The 18,310-nt window shown below is 36.2% G+C and overlaps 1 protein-coding gene across 1 annotated transcript in view; it reads right to left on the bottom strand.

Annotated features, from left to right (window-relative positions):
- LOC142332106 (NACHT and WD repeat domain-containing protein 2) overlaps positions 1–18,310 on the bottom strand; it is a 224,458-nt gene that overhangs the window by 116,335 nt on the left and 89,813 nt on the right. Inside the window, exons 13-16 of the mRNA XM_075378333.1 lie at positions 16,847–17,091; positions 15,073–15,219; positions 5,171–5,276; positions 3,077–3,249 (exon numbers count right to left, since the gene is read on the bottom strand). Of these exons, the coding sequence (XP_075234448.1) occupies positions 3,077–3,249; positions 5,171–5,276; positions 15,073–15,219; positions 16,847–17,091 (671 nt within the window). The remainder of the gene's footprint in view (positions 1–3,076; positions 3,250–5,170; positions 5,277–15,072; positions 15,220–16,846; positions 17,092–18,310) is intronic.

Below are 18,310 nucleotides of genomic sequence, written 5' to 3'. Positions count from 1 at the left end.
ACATAGAGGACGTGGTCCACTGTATCATCAGTTCCACAGTCCGGGCATTGACTCGAATCCACCAAACGGAACCTAGCCAAACTCGCCCGAAAAGCACTATGCCCGGAGAGAAACTGTGTAATATACCGATTGGAGGAAACCAATCTAATCGCACCTACATTAGACACTATAGGAAATATACCATGCGTATAGCGAGCGACCTGTGGGAGATTCGTCCCACCTGACCTGTCAAGACGCAAGGCCTCGGTCTGCAATCTCCTGCTTTCGTTCAGACGTCAATAGGTTATTTACCTTGGAAATGTAGCGTTCCTTACTCTCAGTAGCCAAGATATCTATTGGTTTGACTCCGGTTATAACACAGACTGCCTCCCGCGAGACTGTTCTAAATCGTCTATAACAGCCAGCAAGAGGAGTCGCTGGGCCCGCAGCAAAATGTCCGCGTAACACCTAAAAGCCAAGCGGTGAGTCCAGACAGGTGCAGCATATATCAGAATAGCCTCCTGACATCTATAACCATAATAGACACCTTTGTAAAGATACACATTGTACGGTAATTCAACCCCCAATTGGGATGAATGACTACGGATTTCATAAAAAGCATCAGCGGCCTTTTATACCACATACTGTAGATGTTCCTTGAACCGAAAATTCTCGTCAAGGATAACATCCAGGTACTTTTGAGCCGTAACGTACCGAATGGGGAGACCAGCCATCCTAACCCGGATTCGTCCGGAAGCAGCCAATCGCCCTTAAGCAACATCAATGTGACTTTCTCTGGGCTTAAAATCATGTTTTGTTGGAGACTTTACAGCCGGAGCTGCATGAGCAGCTCGAAACCCTACAATGGTTCGTGAATCCCCTTCCTTCCCTCCCATAAGTTATTAAATGCCCCGGATATGTCCAGAAAAATCCCTTATACATATTTGCATGAACTAGAGGAAGCTATATGTATCACCTTTAGTATGGCATTCTCAGTGCCCTGGCCCGGTCGGAAACCATACTAGCTGTCAATCAGAAAATGATCAGTGACCAATCTAACATTAATGCGCAAATGTAGGACCTTCTCAAAAACCTTGCAAATCACGGGCAAGAGCATTAGTGGACAGTAAGAAGAACTAACAGTAGGATCTTTGTCGCCACCTTTGAACAATACCAAGTCTCCACGCTTCCAACATGCCGGAAAATGGCCGGCGAAGAGCAACCTGTTATGTATTCTAGATAGAGGACCAAGAACAACTGGAAACGCTCGGACGAAGAGCTCCGCTGTGATACAATCATATGCGGGGCCTTGTGCGGTGCCATACTGCAGATCACCTGACGCACCTCCGTCTCAGTGATCTCAGAAGATTGTAAGTCGGTCTCGAAAATCGCTACTTTCCGCCTGACACGCCGGTGGTATGAAACCTCACCCACCATAGTGTCATCCGGGAGCAAATCATTCAGCAAAATATTAAGAACATGGTCCTTATCAATCACCAAATCCCCGCGGACGACAAAGCTGACAAGAGGAGATCTTTCCTGCGCTTATGTCCAAGAGTTCTCTACACGACTCCCCAAGGGTCTCTATTCCCTTGGTCCTGAACGAAGGAACGCCAGGAATTACGCTTGGAGGACCTAATGCTGTGAAAGTACCTAGCCCTTCTTCTGCGGTAATCCGCAGTTAGGACCGCACACCGATCGGGCTCACCACTCGTTGCGCAGCCCTTCTGAGTCGATTCACAGACTGCTTCATTGCTGTCAGATTCCGGGACCACCAAGATATACGTTCCCGGCCAGTGCTTTTAGGAATAGTGGCTTCAGCCGCCGCCACCACAGAAGAGAAATTTTCTGCCAGGACATCTAATGGCAGGCCGTCAAGGTCTCGAGAAAAATCTCTGGTCTGGACTCCAACAAAGAGGAGAATTTCGGCCAGTCCGCCTTCCTATACAGGAAGCGCCCCCGGTAAACAGGAAAGTGCCCCTCGTGGCCATCGCGCAGTTCATCCGCTATTTCAAATAGTATCAACCGATGATCGCTAGAACAGTCGTCGACCACAGGCTAGTCAAGGATCCTGCCAGGGATCTCCCTACCAATGGTGAAATCAATATTTGTACCTGAAAAGGCCCTTCTCTGCCAACCATACCGACATAAGCGGCCATCTGGTCTATAATATTAAAGACCTCAAAATTATGCTGCGCGATGAAACTATCAATTGAGTCACTGCCATGATCAGTGATCCCATTGTGCCAGAGAAGCGACTTCGCGTTAACATCGGCACCATTAAGAATTGGACCAAAAGATGGGCAAAAAGATGTAAAATTTATCGATGAAAGAGATCAATCTACTACGCCCTCTCATCGATACGGTAGAAATGGAAAATGGTCGTTAGTCAAGAACATTCTTCTTACTGACTCTTTTTAAAATGAAAATAGCCTTCACGAACACAACAGGAAAAAATATCAGGCTCCCATCATCAAATTCATAGATGGCACAGTATCTCATATAATGGTTGTGTAACACTGTTAAGAAAACTTTTCTGCTAAATAATTAAAATCAGCTGATGCTTTCGGCTTCAACATTTTAGCACTTTTTCTATTTCGTCTTTAGTTAAAGAGAAAAAAAATTGGATTTATCAGTTTATAAAAGTTTATGTATAATTAAATTTTCTGTTAAAAAAAATTAAATGCTACTTAAATTATTAACAATATGATCTGCATTGTCAACGAACCATACTTTAAATTCTAAATTAAATATTAATTTTTATTTCACGAACTTCATCGTTAAACATTCTCTAATTTTTCTGGAATAGTTTCATGTTATAGTGCATACCTGCAATTTAATATTTAAATAACGCCTTCCACGAAGAATTTTTTCATATTAATAAGCAGAGTAGTTTTGGAGTACATTTCACAAAAAAAATATGGTAAATAACTTGATGGAATTCGTCAGTCACATGTAGATGAATCATTCTGTTCGGTATTTGTAGAATTTTTAATTATATTTTATAAAATAGTAGTTAAAGAATATTCATTTACAATATATATTATTTTCGGATAATTAAAACAAAGTTAATTCTAAAATAAAGCAGAAATCTAACCTCGTCGCCTCTCTGTCATCTATATTAACGCAAGCATCTTCAAAATCACTAAGCACTGCCTGCAAGGGACATGATGATAATTTAGCATGCAACCACTTGTAGTTAAACAAGACGTTCTCGTAAAGATCTTTAAACCTGCGCGATCTCACCATGTGAAACGGCATTTCTCCAAACTGTAAAATGAAGAATAAAGAAATTAAAAATTAAATTTAAACATGATAAACAAAATTAATACTTCAATGTCAAGTATAAAATCTGGAAGTACAAAATTTCGTTCAGTAATTTTCTTTAATAAAGTTATTTCATTTTTATTTTATTATCCTAAAATAATTATTTCTCGATAATTACCCGACCGACTATTACAGTATTTTTAGTTGAAATTACGGATCAGTGAGAGATAGCTGTCTCAAGTATTCACAAAATATTTGAAAAATGATTCAGTTACATGTAAGATTCTCATTTTCTTACATTTTTTAAAATAGATGTAGAAGACACTTCAATAACTTTTAACTGCCTTCTACTAATTTATGGAAAAATCTTCACTAATTTGATAATTGTGTTTAAGGATATAGGCGAAGAAGAAGAGATACCTAGGCATGATATATATTTTGACCCCTAAAATTAATCTAGAATGCGGAATCCTCGATCATCCTACCCCACATATATTGAGGGACGATAAATAAGTTTCCTGGACTAACAAGTAGCATAAAACACCCCTCCTCATGATGTACTTATGAACATTGTCCCGAAAGATCCTTGTCAAAAATTTATGTTATGCAATTCTTGACATATATGCTTAAATTCAGCTTTAGCCACCTCTGATCTTATTGGAGAAGGATATCAGCACTTTTCAGCCCCTTTAATTTTCCACATTCCTTGATCATTTTAACTAACTTTGCATCGATTTTTTAAAAATATCCTCACTTCAAGTACCCTACCTAATTAATAATTGTTACTTTCCTTTCACTACAGTTACTTTCTACCCCTTATATTTATTCAAAATTTGGACTGTTTACGTGTACTGTTCCATTCATTGTCCCAGATCTTTGCTCTCATTTCCTTTTAGACAAAGCACATCATCCAAAAACTATGTACTGCAACAAAACCAGCTAATGTCAAATGATGAAGAAATTTAACCATATTGTTCTTCACTTCTCAACACATCAAACATTTACTCAACACTTCTCTTAAGGTCTATGTTATTAATGATAAGTTATGATCTCATAAAAGTCAAAACAACCATCTGAATAGCAGTACAGATGGTTCTGTACAGTACAGTTTGTACAAAGAAAATCTTACTACATCAGTCACATTTAAAAGCAAACCGACACCACTTCTGAGATAATTTAATTTTCAGTTAGGTTCTATAACTTTAAAAACCCACTTCTCAAAGTACGTTATCAGTTTCTAATGGGAAGTACTTTCAATTCGCAGATGAATATAATTCAAATACATACATTAGAAGTATGATTATGAATATTATTCAAACCTAATTTTCATTATTTTGTGTGTTTTTTTTACATCTGTTTCAATATTATCTGAAAATAAAATTTTACCTTTTTAAAATGTTTAAACATTTTATAATGTAATGAAAATAGCCTAATTTGTAGCCTAACCTTTGCCAGAAAAATTGGTAATATTAATCATAAAAAAAAATGAAATAGAAAGATCAGTATTGTACACAAGTCAATTAGACACAACTAATGTAACTAGATGAAAAGCAATCTACGGAAAATAAATTTTAAGAGATTATGCAATTGAATGCATGACAAATTGATTAGATCTAAATTAACACATTAGCATAATGAACATAAATTATATCGGTTTGAGCACGAATCAAATTTGTTGGTGTGTAGACTGTATTAAATTAAATTTTTGAATGATCTTGCAAGAAAGAAGCAGACAAGTTACACATCAACAATATAAAATAATGTTAGTACAAAACTGAATCAAATTTTTTTTAAATAAAACAATAGATGATGGCAGCTTTACTACAGCTTTACTACTGATGGTAGATTTACATTTATAAATCACTTTTTGTGATTTATAAATGTAAAATTTTAAGAAAAAAAGGAATTAATTGATGAAGCTTGCCTTTCTTAAATTGTAGCGTGTAACTTTCCCATCCTTTGAATAAAATACAAGAGGCTGAATGGGTACTTTTCTGTCCGCAGAGCCCTCTTTATCGGTTAAATTAAACCTGAAAAAAGAATCAAACAAATATTATACTTACCGATTGGTTATTTAATTTTTCCAAATGTTTATTTTAAATCTTAAACAAAACATATTCATTTATTTACCATACCAATTATAATAGATTATGATAATATCTTTTATTTTAAATATTCAAGACTAATGCTTTTTTAAAAAAAATATTTTTAACTGTGATTGTAATAAAAATAACTTATCATGTAAAGCTATTACATTGATGCAATACAAATTAGCTGAGAAATAAAACAAAATGTATGAGATAGAAAAACTATTTTAAATTGTCCTCAATACAAATAAAAATATAATAGTATATTTATTCTAATTTAAATGATAAAACTGGGAAAACAAAAGGAATGAGAAGTCATGAATTTGTTTACTACCTTCATTCACCCTTTTTAATAGTATATATCTTACAGTTCTTGTCAAGCACATTGTCAATGATTACTTGTCACAGTATAAGGTAGAGGAATTTTTATTTTGTCATACACAATTTTGTGCACTTAATTAATCACAGAATACATCTGGTTATTTATATGGTAATATGGGCAAAAACAGTTATATATCTTCTTAAAAACAAAAGTAATTATTGACACTTCGTTACACTTTGCATAGGTCACTGTCTACTAGTTCGTAGTTTTAGTACTCTTTAGTAGTTTATTACTCGTAAATAAAGACTACTAACTATACAATGATTTCAGTTGCAGAGCAACTCATTGGTTTGTAAAGTGTATACATTAAGTAATGCCAGATAACCAATTATTAATAATCACTTCCTTTATTTACTTTCAAAATTTACACTTCATTAATTAAACACTGCAATGAGTTATAATAGTTTATGTTTTTAGTTAAGTTCACATTTTAAATATACATTAAATATATCTAGCTTGAACAATAAAAATTTAGGGATGTTGTTGCTGTTCATACAATTAATTCGAACAATTAAGATCAGCTGGTTCATTAATAAATAGAAGATGACAGGAGATGTTTACATTAAGCAAGAGGACAAAGAAAATAATCTGACATCAAAAAAGAAGTTATTTTTTCTTATAATAACATGAGAATATATAATTAAGTTATAATAAAAGGTACACAAATGTTATACTAATATAAATATAAATTTGGACCTTTGGACTGCTGCCCACCATGACGAATAGTAAGTGGATCTCCATAGTCTATTGCACAGAAAGAGAATGAATGAGAAGGTACCGCTCTGAAAGGTGGTAACTGACCTAGTTGTTGCACTTGAGTATTTGTGTTAAAAAAAACAGTTCAAACATTTATTAATGATTGATGAAATGCTTGTTTTAGCATTTAAGATCCAGTATTTCTGGCGAAATGAATGATGAGTCAATTGTATCCCAGAATGAAAAAGACATATGTGCTCAACAGTAATAATTAATTTAGTTATATTTGCCTTTGACTGTAGGATAATAGGATGTTTAGTTTGATAATAAAATAAAGAGTGTTGTAATCTACCTCCCACTCGTAATAGTCCTAAGTCATCCAGAAATGGGTCAAGTGAAATAATTTTACTTTGATTAGAAATAATTTGATTGTTTTAAGTTTATTTATTTCATCACTGAAGACTGTTTTATGAAAAAGATAAGGGTCTGATTTAATTCCCATGTAGTTAAATGACCAGTGATTCGTTCGGACCAATTTAATTTAAGATTGTGCATAAATCTGATTAAAATATCAATATTATTTGATGTATTAAATTTAGGATCTGCAAAGAATAGATTTTGAGGTAGATTAAGATGAGAAGTTTCAAATGTATGTAATGGAAGGTTATTAATTATGTCTGACAAAACAGTACAATGTGCCAGGTATGAAAAGTTTTTGTATAGTGAATGCAGTGCAAGTACTACATTATAATCAGATTTGGCTAATGCATTATTTATGCCAAAAATAGGCAAATTTTCTTTATTGAGTCTCTTTGTTCATCACTGGGTAAACTTAAAAATTCTTTGCATTTTTGTAATTGATGATTGAGATTACAAAATAAACAATGTTTAAAGTTAGATCTAGAATAATAACTACCATTATGTTGTTTATGAATCTTGTTAATGTTTGAAGTAGGATGTTTCCGATGAGATTTAAATGCATTGTTGTAATGTCCTTTAACATTTCCAATACTGAATTGTGAGTTTGTAGTACTTTAGGATTTTCCAGGATGTGTCACCTGTCCCAAGAAATTCTAGAAACTCTTGAAGTTTGGACAATCCTTATTTGATAATCTTTCCTTCCATAATCTGGCAGTACTATAATCAAGCCTTGTTAGAAATTGAATTACAATGAATTCCTCTCGTATATGTTAACTGGAAGTTTCATTGCTTCAAGTTAGTTGACAAATGAAGAAATGTCATTAATGAATTTAGATAGAACATCTAATGATTCTCTTTTTAAAAAGCTTCTTTTTAAAATGTGACCTGCATTAAAATATGCAACCATATTTTATTATCATATTGTTTTATCAATACATCTAATGCAATTTTATAATTTTCATTGTTTATTGAAAGATTTTTAATAATGGCTAAGGTTTTGTCTCTTACCACCGAAAAACAAATTAAAACTAAATTACACAAATAATATTATATTGATAATGGTGTTAACGTAAATTGTGACTCCCGTTTCAATGTACTGAAGAAAACTCCAAAATAATATTTTCGTTCATTCATAAGTTAATTATTATTATTATTGAAGATCACCAATGAAGATTGAATTTAGCAAGCTACCATGTATTTATATACGCCAGAACTTTACATATAGCTGATATGTCAAATAATTATTTAATTATCCGGTCTTATTCACATTTTTTAATGATCTGGCCTGGAGAACCAAAAATAATGTACAACAATTTCAGCCGCGGAGCAGTTTGTTGGTTGAGTAAACTGTATACATTAAGTAATGCCGAACCAATTATTAATAATCACTTTCTTTATTTAGTTTCAAAATTACACTTCATTAATTCAACATTGCAATGAGTTATAATAATTTGTGTTTTTAGTTAAGTTCAAATTTATTCACATTTTAAATATATATTAAATATGTCTAGCTAGAACAATAAAAATTTAGTGATGTTGTTGCTAATACATCTTAAAGGAAAGTAAATTCATATAATTAATTCTAAGAATAATTTAGATAGCTGGGTATTAACAAATAAAAAGAAAGAAGAAGATGACAGGAGATGTTTACATTAAGCAAGAGGACAAAGAAACAAGTGAATCTTAACACTCACATCGAATGGCTTGTTTGGAATAATTAGTATTCCATGACTTCAGTTTACCATACATTAGAGATGTGAAAACTGTTGAAGTAACTTTAAGGGAATTGTTTAATGATTTCTTGCAATTTGCCAGTTTAAAATGAAATCTGGGTAAAATTTTCTTTTGTGAACTATATTAAATTTTTACATTAAAATTTATGGCGGAAAAAATATTTTACTTACAGATTAAGTAAAGAAAGATGAGGTCGACTGTCATGGATTGGATTCTTCATGTTATACAGAATAAAAATGGTGAAACGGTCAACAGTATTCTACAACTCTAAACTGTTTCAAACTTTATATTTCCACTACTGTTATTTAAAATGAGTATTGAAATCACTCTAATTTGATAACTTCTTAATATCCCTTTCTGAGTAGAGTAATGTACATAATGAATTAATATTTTGCTTTTCACTATCTGTTCCAGTCTTTCTTATGACTGTGACATATGTAAAACAGCTAAAGTACAAGACAGCAATCAGAGTTTGTTTTTGTGAAAGTAATACATTCACTATGCAGCCAACTTGCCATAAATAAAGTGCAGGTCTCACTTGTAGGGACCTCCATTTCAGCATGCCAAAATGCAAAAGTAGTTTTGGCTCTGTGAGGGCGAGACTACATCATTCGTCATGTTCGCTATAAATCCTGGCATCGGATACTTTTATTCTTGAGATTATGTAATTTTCTCGAATGACTTGTGAATGCCTACAGCTATTACAGCTTTGGCATTTAACATACAAGCATATTCATGCTGTCTCAATACCTGATAAAAAAATGCATATTACTTCTTCAAGATGGTTACAACAGCAATACCTAACGCACAGTTCGATCGGGTACACTACTCAATTTTTCTTGAATTGTTTATTTTTTTAAGAACCATGCACAAGGTTCGGCTGATAAATTTTGCACACTAGTGTGCTACATGTAGAAAAAAGGTACTATCGAGTTGGGCGTGGCAGCACATGATAGCTAAAATCCTCCTCTACAAACCTGTAATAATGCATTGAAATCTGTTTACTGGTTTGTTTTCAGTACCAGTTAAAATGAAGTCGAGTACGGCCGATATGTAAACACGGTTAAAACAGCGTGCAGTGATCGAATCTTTAACAGCAAAAAATGTAAATCCTACGAATATTTTTCATCGTTTAAAAGAGGTTTACGGTAGTGAAACTGTTGACAGGAATACACAATTCTGGTCTCCTTAAGTGCGTCCAAAGTTCCTGTGGCTTGAGTCTATTCTCAGTGATTTTTTGGCTGCTTGTCGTGGGTGTACCTTTCAGTAGTAGCAAGGGTTTTCTTATCAGACTGCGGACACAGTTAGTGCATATTCACTTTAGACTGATTATTTCTGACTTTCAGATGTAACAGGGTTTATATGATACGTACCCTCTTCATCGGGGCTGAAAGGTGGCAACGAATCCTGTTCGTAAGACCCTGTAACAAGCAAAGAATTTTCCCTAGTCCTGCTTGAGCTCTTTTCAGAGCGGGAGCCGTAATCTGTGGTTTCGTGCCGTACATTCATTAATTGCACCTAACTGATTGATCCATTAGCGGCCAAGAGGTACAAAGAGTGACAGGGGAATACAGAAGGTCTCCAGAATGCCCGTACTCGCTGCGGGCAATTGTCACATTTGTGGGCTTGCCAAGAGTTACGGATAGGAAGAAGAGAGCGAGAATTTCGTTAGTTCTTTGTTTAGGTTAGGGAATCTTCTACCAGTCCAGGCTTTCTACAAGTCCAGGCGAAAGAGGAAGTCGGAGCGTGTGCCATCAACAAGCTCTTCTAAGGACGAGATGGTGAGATGGACACGGGTGCAAACCAACCCCGGAGTAGAGACATTCATAAAAGCGAAGGGCAGACCTGGCAGTTCTGCCCCGCTGGCTAGTCCACTAAGTAGTCCAGGAGGACCCGGACTACTTATTCGGGTTACTGACACTTCCCGGCGACGTCAGTGTGAGAACTAGGAAGACGATTCTTCCCCATCTCGCCAAAAATCAAAGAGGCTTTACGGTGGAAAATGGTTTCGAGGCTTTAGCCTCCAAGCCCCGCCAGGTCAAAGTCCAGCCTAAGGTGGTCCAGGCCCCAGCGCAGCCCAATCGCCATGCTGACGTGCTGAAGATCAAGCGCAAGTCCAGCAAGGGGGCTAAAAGGTCCTTTTTGTCAACAGGGTAGAGGGCTCGAAGACCACGAGCCAAGAACTCAAGCGTCATTTCCGGACTACCCTTCGTGGCGACCGGAATCAGCTAAAGATCAGGGACATCAAGGAGACCAGTAAATGGCTCGTAGTTGTTGCTGAGATCAAGAAGACAGTCCGCATCATCAAGGAGTCTCCTGCAGTCCAGAAGCTGGAGGTGAAGGTAGATCCCAAGCGTCTAAAAAGGTCCCGCGTCATTGTATATGACAACGAACGGAGCCTCTTCGACGACGAGATTCTGCATCTCATCCGAGAGCAGAACACTGACTTGGACGAGGCCTCGTTTAAGGAACAGTGTAGGCTCATCTTCAAGACTGGTAAGCGTGATGCCCAATGGTATCACAGAGTATTTAAGTTAGAGGCGGCTGGTAGCCATCAGAACTTCATGTCGGAGGGACGAATCTTCGTTGATTTCGTATCCTGTCGCGTCAAGGAATACCTTGACGTGCAACGATGCTTTAAGGTTTGGCTTAGATTTGGCCATAGGACCAAGTTCTGTAAGTATGCGTCGGTCTGCGCGAATTATGGCGAGGAGGGCCATAAGCGTGAAGACTGTCGGTAAAAGAAGGAGGCTCCGTCTTGCGTTAACTGTAAAAGGTTGCGCAAAAGTCATAAGCACTCAGTCAGTAGTAAGGAGTGTGGTTGCTACTTGAGAGCAGTTGAGATGTACTTCAATTCTCTCGATGGTTAGGTTCGGACAATTTAATGCCCAAAGAGCGTATGCAGTCCAAGTTGAATTAGGTGAGGTTGTTGAGAAACGGAGCCTCGATGTTCTTCTTCTGCACCATTCGTATGTGGTCAGATGACCACATGTCATGATCATGGGTGATCTGCCAGGTTTTTCAGGTTGGAATAAGTTTTTCGTTGGTGACAGTAAATCCGCCGTACTGTGCAGGAAGTCTATAGATAGTGTCTTCGTGTGGCAGGCCTCTGACACGCATCATGTCGTTGTTAAGCTTTCCGTGAATGGTTTGGACCTGGTTGTAGTTAGTTCGTATTTTCAGTGCAGGGATCCCACTAAACAGCACTTGGAAGGATGGATAGAATTGTTAGGTTGGATGCGAATACCAAATCGCTTCTTTGGCATAGTGAGATCATGGACGATGGTGGCCAATTAATCGAAGTTTTCATCGCGCAGCATCATTTTGATGTTTTTAATGTAGCGGCGACTTGACTACCTTTGCCGGTGCAGTCGGATTACGAAGGGCCTTCCATGGTAGCAACATTGATGTTACCAGTGGTAAGGATATCCCCGGTAGGATTCTAAATTTGTCGACAGTCGATGATTGCGAAAACGATCACCGGCTAATAGTTTTTGATTTAATAGGTGGACTACGCGATGTCTTTAGGGGTGACGTTCCTGTTCAGCAAGGGCGCTTCCTGCACACACGTGCGGATTGGCCTATGTTATCGAATATTATTGCGGCCAGGCTGAAAGGTTTTGCTCGAAGTCCCGTAAGACAACCTTGCAGAGAATTTTTCGTCTGAGGTAGTTGAAGCCGCTTAACATTTCATACCCAGAAGTATGGGTCGAGAAATAGTAGCTGGATGGTGGACACGGGACTTGACTGCGATGAAGTGGGCAGTGGGTCAACTCAGGAGAGCCGCACAATGTGCAAGTGATCCTGATCGGCGTGTAGTCTTGATAGCGGATTATCGTCGGAAGAGGACCGAGTATTTTCATATGATTTGGTCTTCTAAACGTGATTCCTGGCCCTCTTAAGTGCAAGAGCAGGAAAATAAAGACCCATGAGGTGTCGTTTATCGAGTACTTGGTCATAAGTGGAAAAAATACATTCTTCTGTCGGCTCTCTCGACCCAGGATGGTGTTGTTATAGATAAAGATCGTGTCCTCACTCATCTGATGGACGATCTGCTTCCAGATGGTACCGAGGTTGGTGATATCTCGTATCACCGACGTCTCCCTTGACGTCTCAAGGGAAATTTCAGGTTTTCGCTTTCAGATTTTGTTTTATTAATATCCCGATTGCGGGTTGAATTATCGTACCATGCGTATTCTTTACAAAGGTTCTTTACAAAGGAGGCCATAATGTTGTACGCTGCGCCCGTCAGGGCTCATCGTATACATTCCAATGTTAGAGGGATATTCTTTTGCGAGCCCAGCGTCTTCTATTGTTACTTTTTATCGGTGGCTACAGAACTGTCTGGCGAGAGGCAGTCACTTTGATCGCCTGCATAAAACATATTGACATTTTAACTACGGAACGTAGCCAGCGGTATATTTCCAATAAGGAAATATACGCCTTCTAACGTCAAGGCGTATACGAGAAATCGAAGACCAATGTTTTGACTCTTGGTAAGCTAGGTGGAAAGATTATTCTACTGGTCGATACACGCATGGTATTTTTCCAAATGTTAGGGAGTTGCGAGCGATTAGCTGGGTTTCTCCCAATCGGCATATAACCCAATTTCTTTCGGGACATGGTGCTTTTAGGGATAGTTTGGCTAGGTTTAGCTTGGTTGACCCCGGATTGTAGGGTAGATGACACGGTGGACCATGTTCTGTATGTCTGTCCCCGGTACGAAGCTGAGCGTATCAGAGTTGTTAGGGAACTTGAGAGAATGAACTGCGATTCGACTGGAGGACACGCAGAGATTGGACAATTGCTGGCTTCCTTCGATTCCTCGCCCTGCGCAGGACGACCGCGGGGATCTAGTAGAGTAAGAACCTGGGTGGCTAAGATCCGCCTGGACAGTTTGATTGGCCGAAAGTAGGCGTTTTAGCAGGGAGCCACAGTTAGATAGACAAGAGATGATCATAATTGCAAAAGCTGTCGACGGAACGGGCATTGCACTGCCGATGGGCATGGGATACCATGCAGCCGTGAGGTGCAGTGGCTTTTCGACGATGATTTATGAGGTGAATGTCACGCGGGACTCTGCGATGGAGCTAATTGGAAGTAGGAAGTCTGTCTGCCTCTCCCTAGTAGACCAGACCGAAGTCCATAATTCAACCTACGTCTGGGGTATGAACTAGTTCAGTAAGGGAATTTAGGAATAAATTTCGTTGTTGCGATCAACATTTTGGTGGTATGTTGTGTTTAAATTTGCCTATTACGAGACATTCACGAAATTGGCTGAATATAAGTAGAACTAGGTTCGTGCTTCCGCGAACTTGGTTAGCTAGTTCAGAGGGATACGATGTAGGGCATTCAAGATGTCCGGACGAGTCCTACAGTGAAGGCAAAAGCTGAATTAATAAATCACCAATGTAAATTTCTACCGAGGCATTTATATCGGTGGCATTCCAACGAGGCCAGGCTTATTACTATGAGATATAAAAAGTAAGAGGGCGATAGACGACTCCCGTTAAAGCCCAACAGGGCAATGAACGGGGGAGGGTGTGGAGACCGGAACGTCACTAGGCGGGTGTCTTCCCCTACAGGGTTATGATGTTAACAGGAGTATTGTGAATAGGTGGACATTGAAATTTCGCGAATGTGAAGCTTATAAAGGGACAATTGAGGATGCACCTCGCAGCGGACGACGGGTTTCTGAGACTGACGAGAAACATCGAAAGGAGATGGAGGATTTGCTTCAAAGTGACCGGCAAGTCACCCAGCAACGCATCGCTATTCAGTTAGGCATATCTAAAGAACAAGTAGGTCATTTATCGAGCAATTGGGTTGCCATAAAATCTGTGCGCGATGGGTACCGCACGTGCCACTACAGGGGCTCTCCGCAAGTTGAAGTTTCAGCCTATTCCGAATCCGCCATACTCCCCGATTTGGCTCCATCCAAGGAAGCCACTTGTATCACAAGTGGCCACTTGTATCCGAGAAAGATCGCCAGAATTTTTCAGTGGTGGAATGCAAACATTTGACACACGTTGGGAAAAGTGTATCAGTGTAAACGGGAATTATATTGAAAAATAAATATTGCATTTTGTGGCTAAGGTATTGTAATTTTATTTCATTCCAATATCAAAATTTATCAGCCGAGCCTCGAACATTAGGAGAAATTCAAATAGCTACGTTACCATTCCAGTTTCACACGCTTACTTTCATTCTCAGCTTTCCCTGTTGTGTAATTTCATTTCTCGATTATTTCTTTTTATAATAAACACGTTATATTTATATTTTCTTAGAATTTCAAGAACATATACTATTTGCCTTTTTTTAATGATATAATATAAATTAACACGAAACATCTATACAGAAGTTTTTTTTAAATATGAAAATCAGTTAAAGATTTTATTTTAGTAAACTAAAAAAAAAAAAAAAGTTATTATTAAAATACGAACTTAAAGTGTAACGAAGCAGTAAAAAAAAATAATAATAATATTAATTAACATCTTATGCCCGTACCTATGCCTTTGTATTTCAGTGTACTTGAAAGGTTTAGGGTTTCCACCTCCCCAGATGCCAAGGTAGTAGTCGGCAATGGATGAATGGAAGTATATTGCCATGTTAACATTCTTGAAATAACGTTCCCTTGCTGTGTCTCTAAATTGTCTGAAAAATGTTGTAACAATAATCAGTAAAATACCTATCAGTCGGTTCGCTGTTCATATTTTAAAAAGATATTTGAAGCTTCATCCTTTTCATTAAAACATACAAAATACATTAAAGTTTAATGGCAATTAATTCTTCTTATTAGTACTAACTTCTTTAAGCGCTGCTCTGGCAAATGTTTCATTTAGCATATTGCCTTCATTGATCTGAAGAGAAACATTGTCAAAAAATACTTTCAATATAAATTAGTTTATAGACTTTTATTACATTTTTAAATGGTTTACTTTAGCTTGTAAAAACTTTTAGGGTACAAACTTTCTAATGAATTGAAATAAAATTATACAACAAATGGACATATCGTATTCCATATATCCACCTATTATCTCATCTAATATGTCCTTAAGCTTCTTCTTAATAAGACTTAAGTTATCAGAAGTAATTAACTATAATAAAAAGTAATAATGAAAATTTTATTTACTTTTTCTGTTATTATTGAATAAGTTGAATTTTTATCTAGTACTAGTACCTTGATTCGAGGGGTATGGAATAAATCTGCAAAAACTCAGCAGATTCCTATGTTGTGATGAATATTCAAACTGATTTTCTGTCCTCTTTGTACCCAGCCCTTTTTGATCAATAGACGATTTGAAAATAGTTTTTTTTATTCAGATCATTACTTTTGTTAATTTAACTGAGCTATGAAATCTTTACATTTTTCGAAATAACAGTTCCAATTAGAATTCTGGTATGGTTAAAATGAGAAAAAACCTGGATAAATAAGGAAATTATTTATATACTGAAAATGGTTTATATATATATATATACACACACACACAATAAAAAATTCTGTGGTGCTTGATTTCCTGCGCCGAAAATAGTCGGAGCGACATTTTCCTGAAACGGAAAAGGTTGATTTGCAGCTTGTCAAATTACATGTTGTCGAATAAAAGTCGACATCTTATTCGCAAACAACTAATTTAAACAAGATTATAGAAAAAAACTTAGGTAAGTTAAAACATTTTATAATTTAATTTATATTAAATGGTATTTATTATATAAGTAGTCTAAGTAATTTATATTTTTTCCAAATTCAGTTGGAAACAATTTTTACTTTACATCAGTTATTATTAATTAAATGTTTCCATGAATACATGAAACAGATATATTTTTCTTTTATTAGGTTTATAAAAACCATTTTAAATCATTTGTTCAATATACCAGTTTAGTACCTACTGATTCGTTAATATGAACTCCTAATTCTTAAATTTAATTCATGAAAAAATATAGTTGCCAGTATCATTTTGCAGAGATAAAAGAGTTACATTAGATAATTAGGTCGTACAATTTTGAGAAACTTATTGGATTATTAGCAAATTGTGTAAATAATAAATTATAGATTCGATATTTTTTGTAATCAATAATTTTATTTAAAAATAACGGTTATATCTCAAAAAATTATATTGCAATTTTAAACAAGTCTAATTTTTTTATAAATATACCTTTTATAACTTGAAATTTAAATTAAGCTAAAAAAATTACTGTTGTCATACTAGACTACTATAAATTATTAGAATGAATAAAAATTTAGTAATCTTAAAATATATTTCAGTAAGTACAGTATAGCAACCTGTGATACCAGTTGAGTACGCTGACTCCATCTGCCTCACGTTCAGATAAATAATTTGGAAGATCATTTCGAATTCGTGTCCAAAGAAGGGGCGGTATTCGACGTACGGGAGGCATGTGGTACTGATATACATCGTCTAAAACTTTATCATCTAAAGATATTAAATCCTCCAATTCTGATTCAGATAGTCCACTCTTGGCAGCGGTAATATACGCAAGAGCATGAAATACGAGAATACGACCGTGCTGTCAACAATAAATAATAATTCTCTAAATTAAAGTGAAACAGTTTTCCACCAAATAATTTACTGCGATTAAATATACACAATAATTATCATTATGAAAATAATTAAAAGTATTATTTACTCATTTATCTCTTTTTTTTATTGACCAAATAATATTTTTATTATGTACTGATGATTTTTGCATCAGATTTTTCTTAAAATTAACTTTAGTAAATTTTACAAGCAAATTTAAAAATGTTTACATTCTTTACTGTTTTGTTGCTGGCTGATTAAAATCTGAACAATATACATAAATATTATGTAAAATATATACTAGACGCCAGCATTCTTCGCTGGTTAGTCATCTCTTCCAAATATTTTATTATTATTATTATTATTGTAGACTCTCGAAAGCATTTACACTTTCGGATACATTGAGAAGACGGGTCATAGCCAAGTCTATTCAAAGGTTTACATTATTTCTAAAGTTTCTGGTTATACTGCATACATATACATATATATAAATATTATTTTAAAGTTAAAATCCGGCTGAATTAATTAGGTTATTACATTTCTGTTCTTGTTATATATACTTATTTACAGTACTTATCGGTTACATGACAAATTATCCAGTTATTGATTTAAGAACATTCTGACAATCCTGCACGTGTTTAGTATGACCGATTTTTTAATTGTGCCGTGGATACGGTTCGTGATCCTGAGTATTTCCAGAGACATCAGTCTCTGGACTGAATGTTTTGGATTTCAAACTCCCTTGATCTCAATTTGATCTATTAGCGATAACGGTTTTATCTGTAAGGATAGGCTTTTCGTAGTAGATTTATATGAGCTGCTCTCTCTTACTGTGAGTGGGTTACACTTGTAGTACCGCACGTTTATTATATTTAGTTGGTGAGTGTTAACCAGTTCTCGGTGAATTATTTTGGCTTCATTGTTGTGTCTCTGTGTAGTTAGTGGCGCCAAGAATCTTGCATCCGGCGGTTATGTGGTTTATTGTCTCAGAAAACATTTTGAATTTCCTACAAAGGTCAGAGGCTACAGTTTTGTTCTTTAAGATAAATTTCCTGTAATTGAGTACGTTGATGACCTGGTCTTGGATAGACAACAGGCCCTCAGTTTCAGGAAACAAAGAGCCTCTTCGTAACCAATCGCAGCTGAGTCATTTATCGATGTGTAAGGTAGTGATGTATATTAGTACCGCCCATTCCTGTTTCTTCTGG

This window comes from Lycorma delicatula, chromosome 1, assembly GCF_047948215.1.
Source record: "Lycorma delicatula isolate Av1 chromosome 1, ASM4794821v1, whole genome shotgun sequence".
NCBI lineage: Eukaryota > Metazoa > Arthropoda > Insecta > Hemiptera > Fulgoridae > Lycorma > Lycorma delicatula.
Note: the sequence above shows the minus strand (reverse complement) of the source record. Positions and strands in the feature narration are given on the sequence as shown.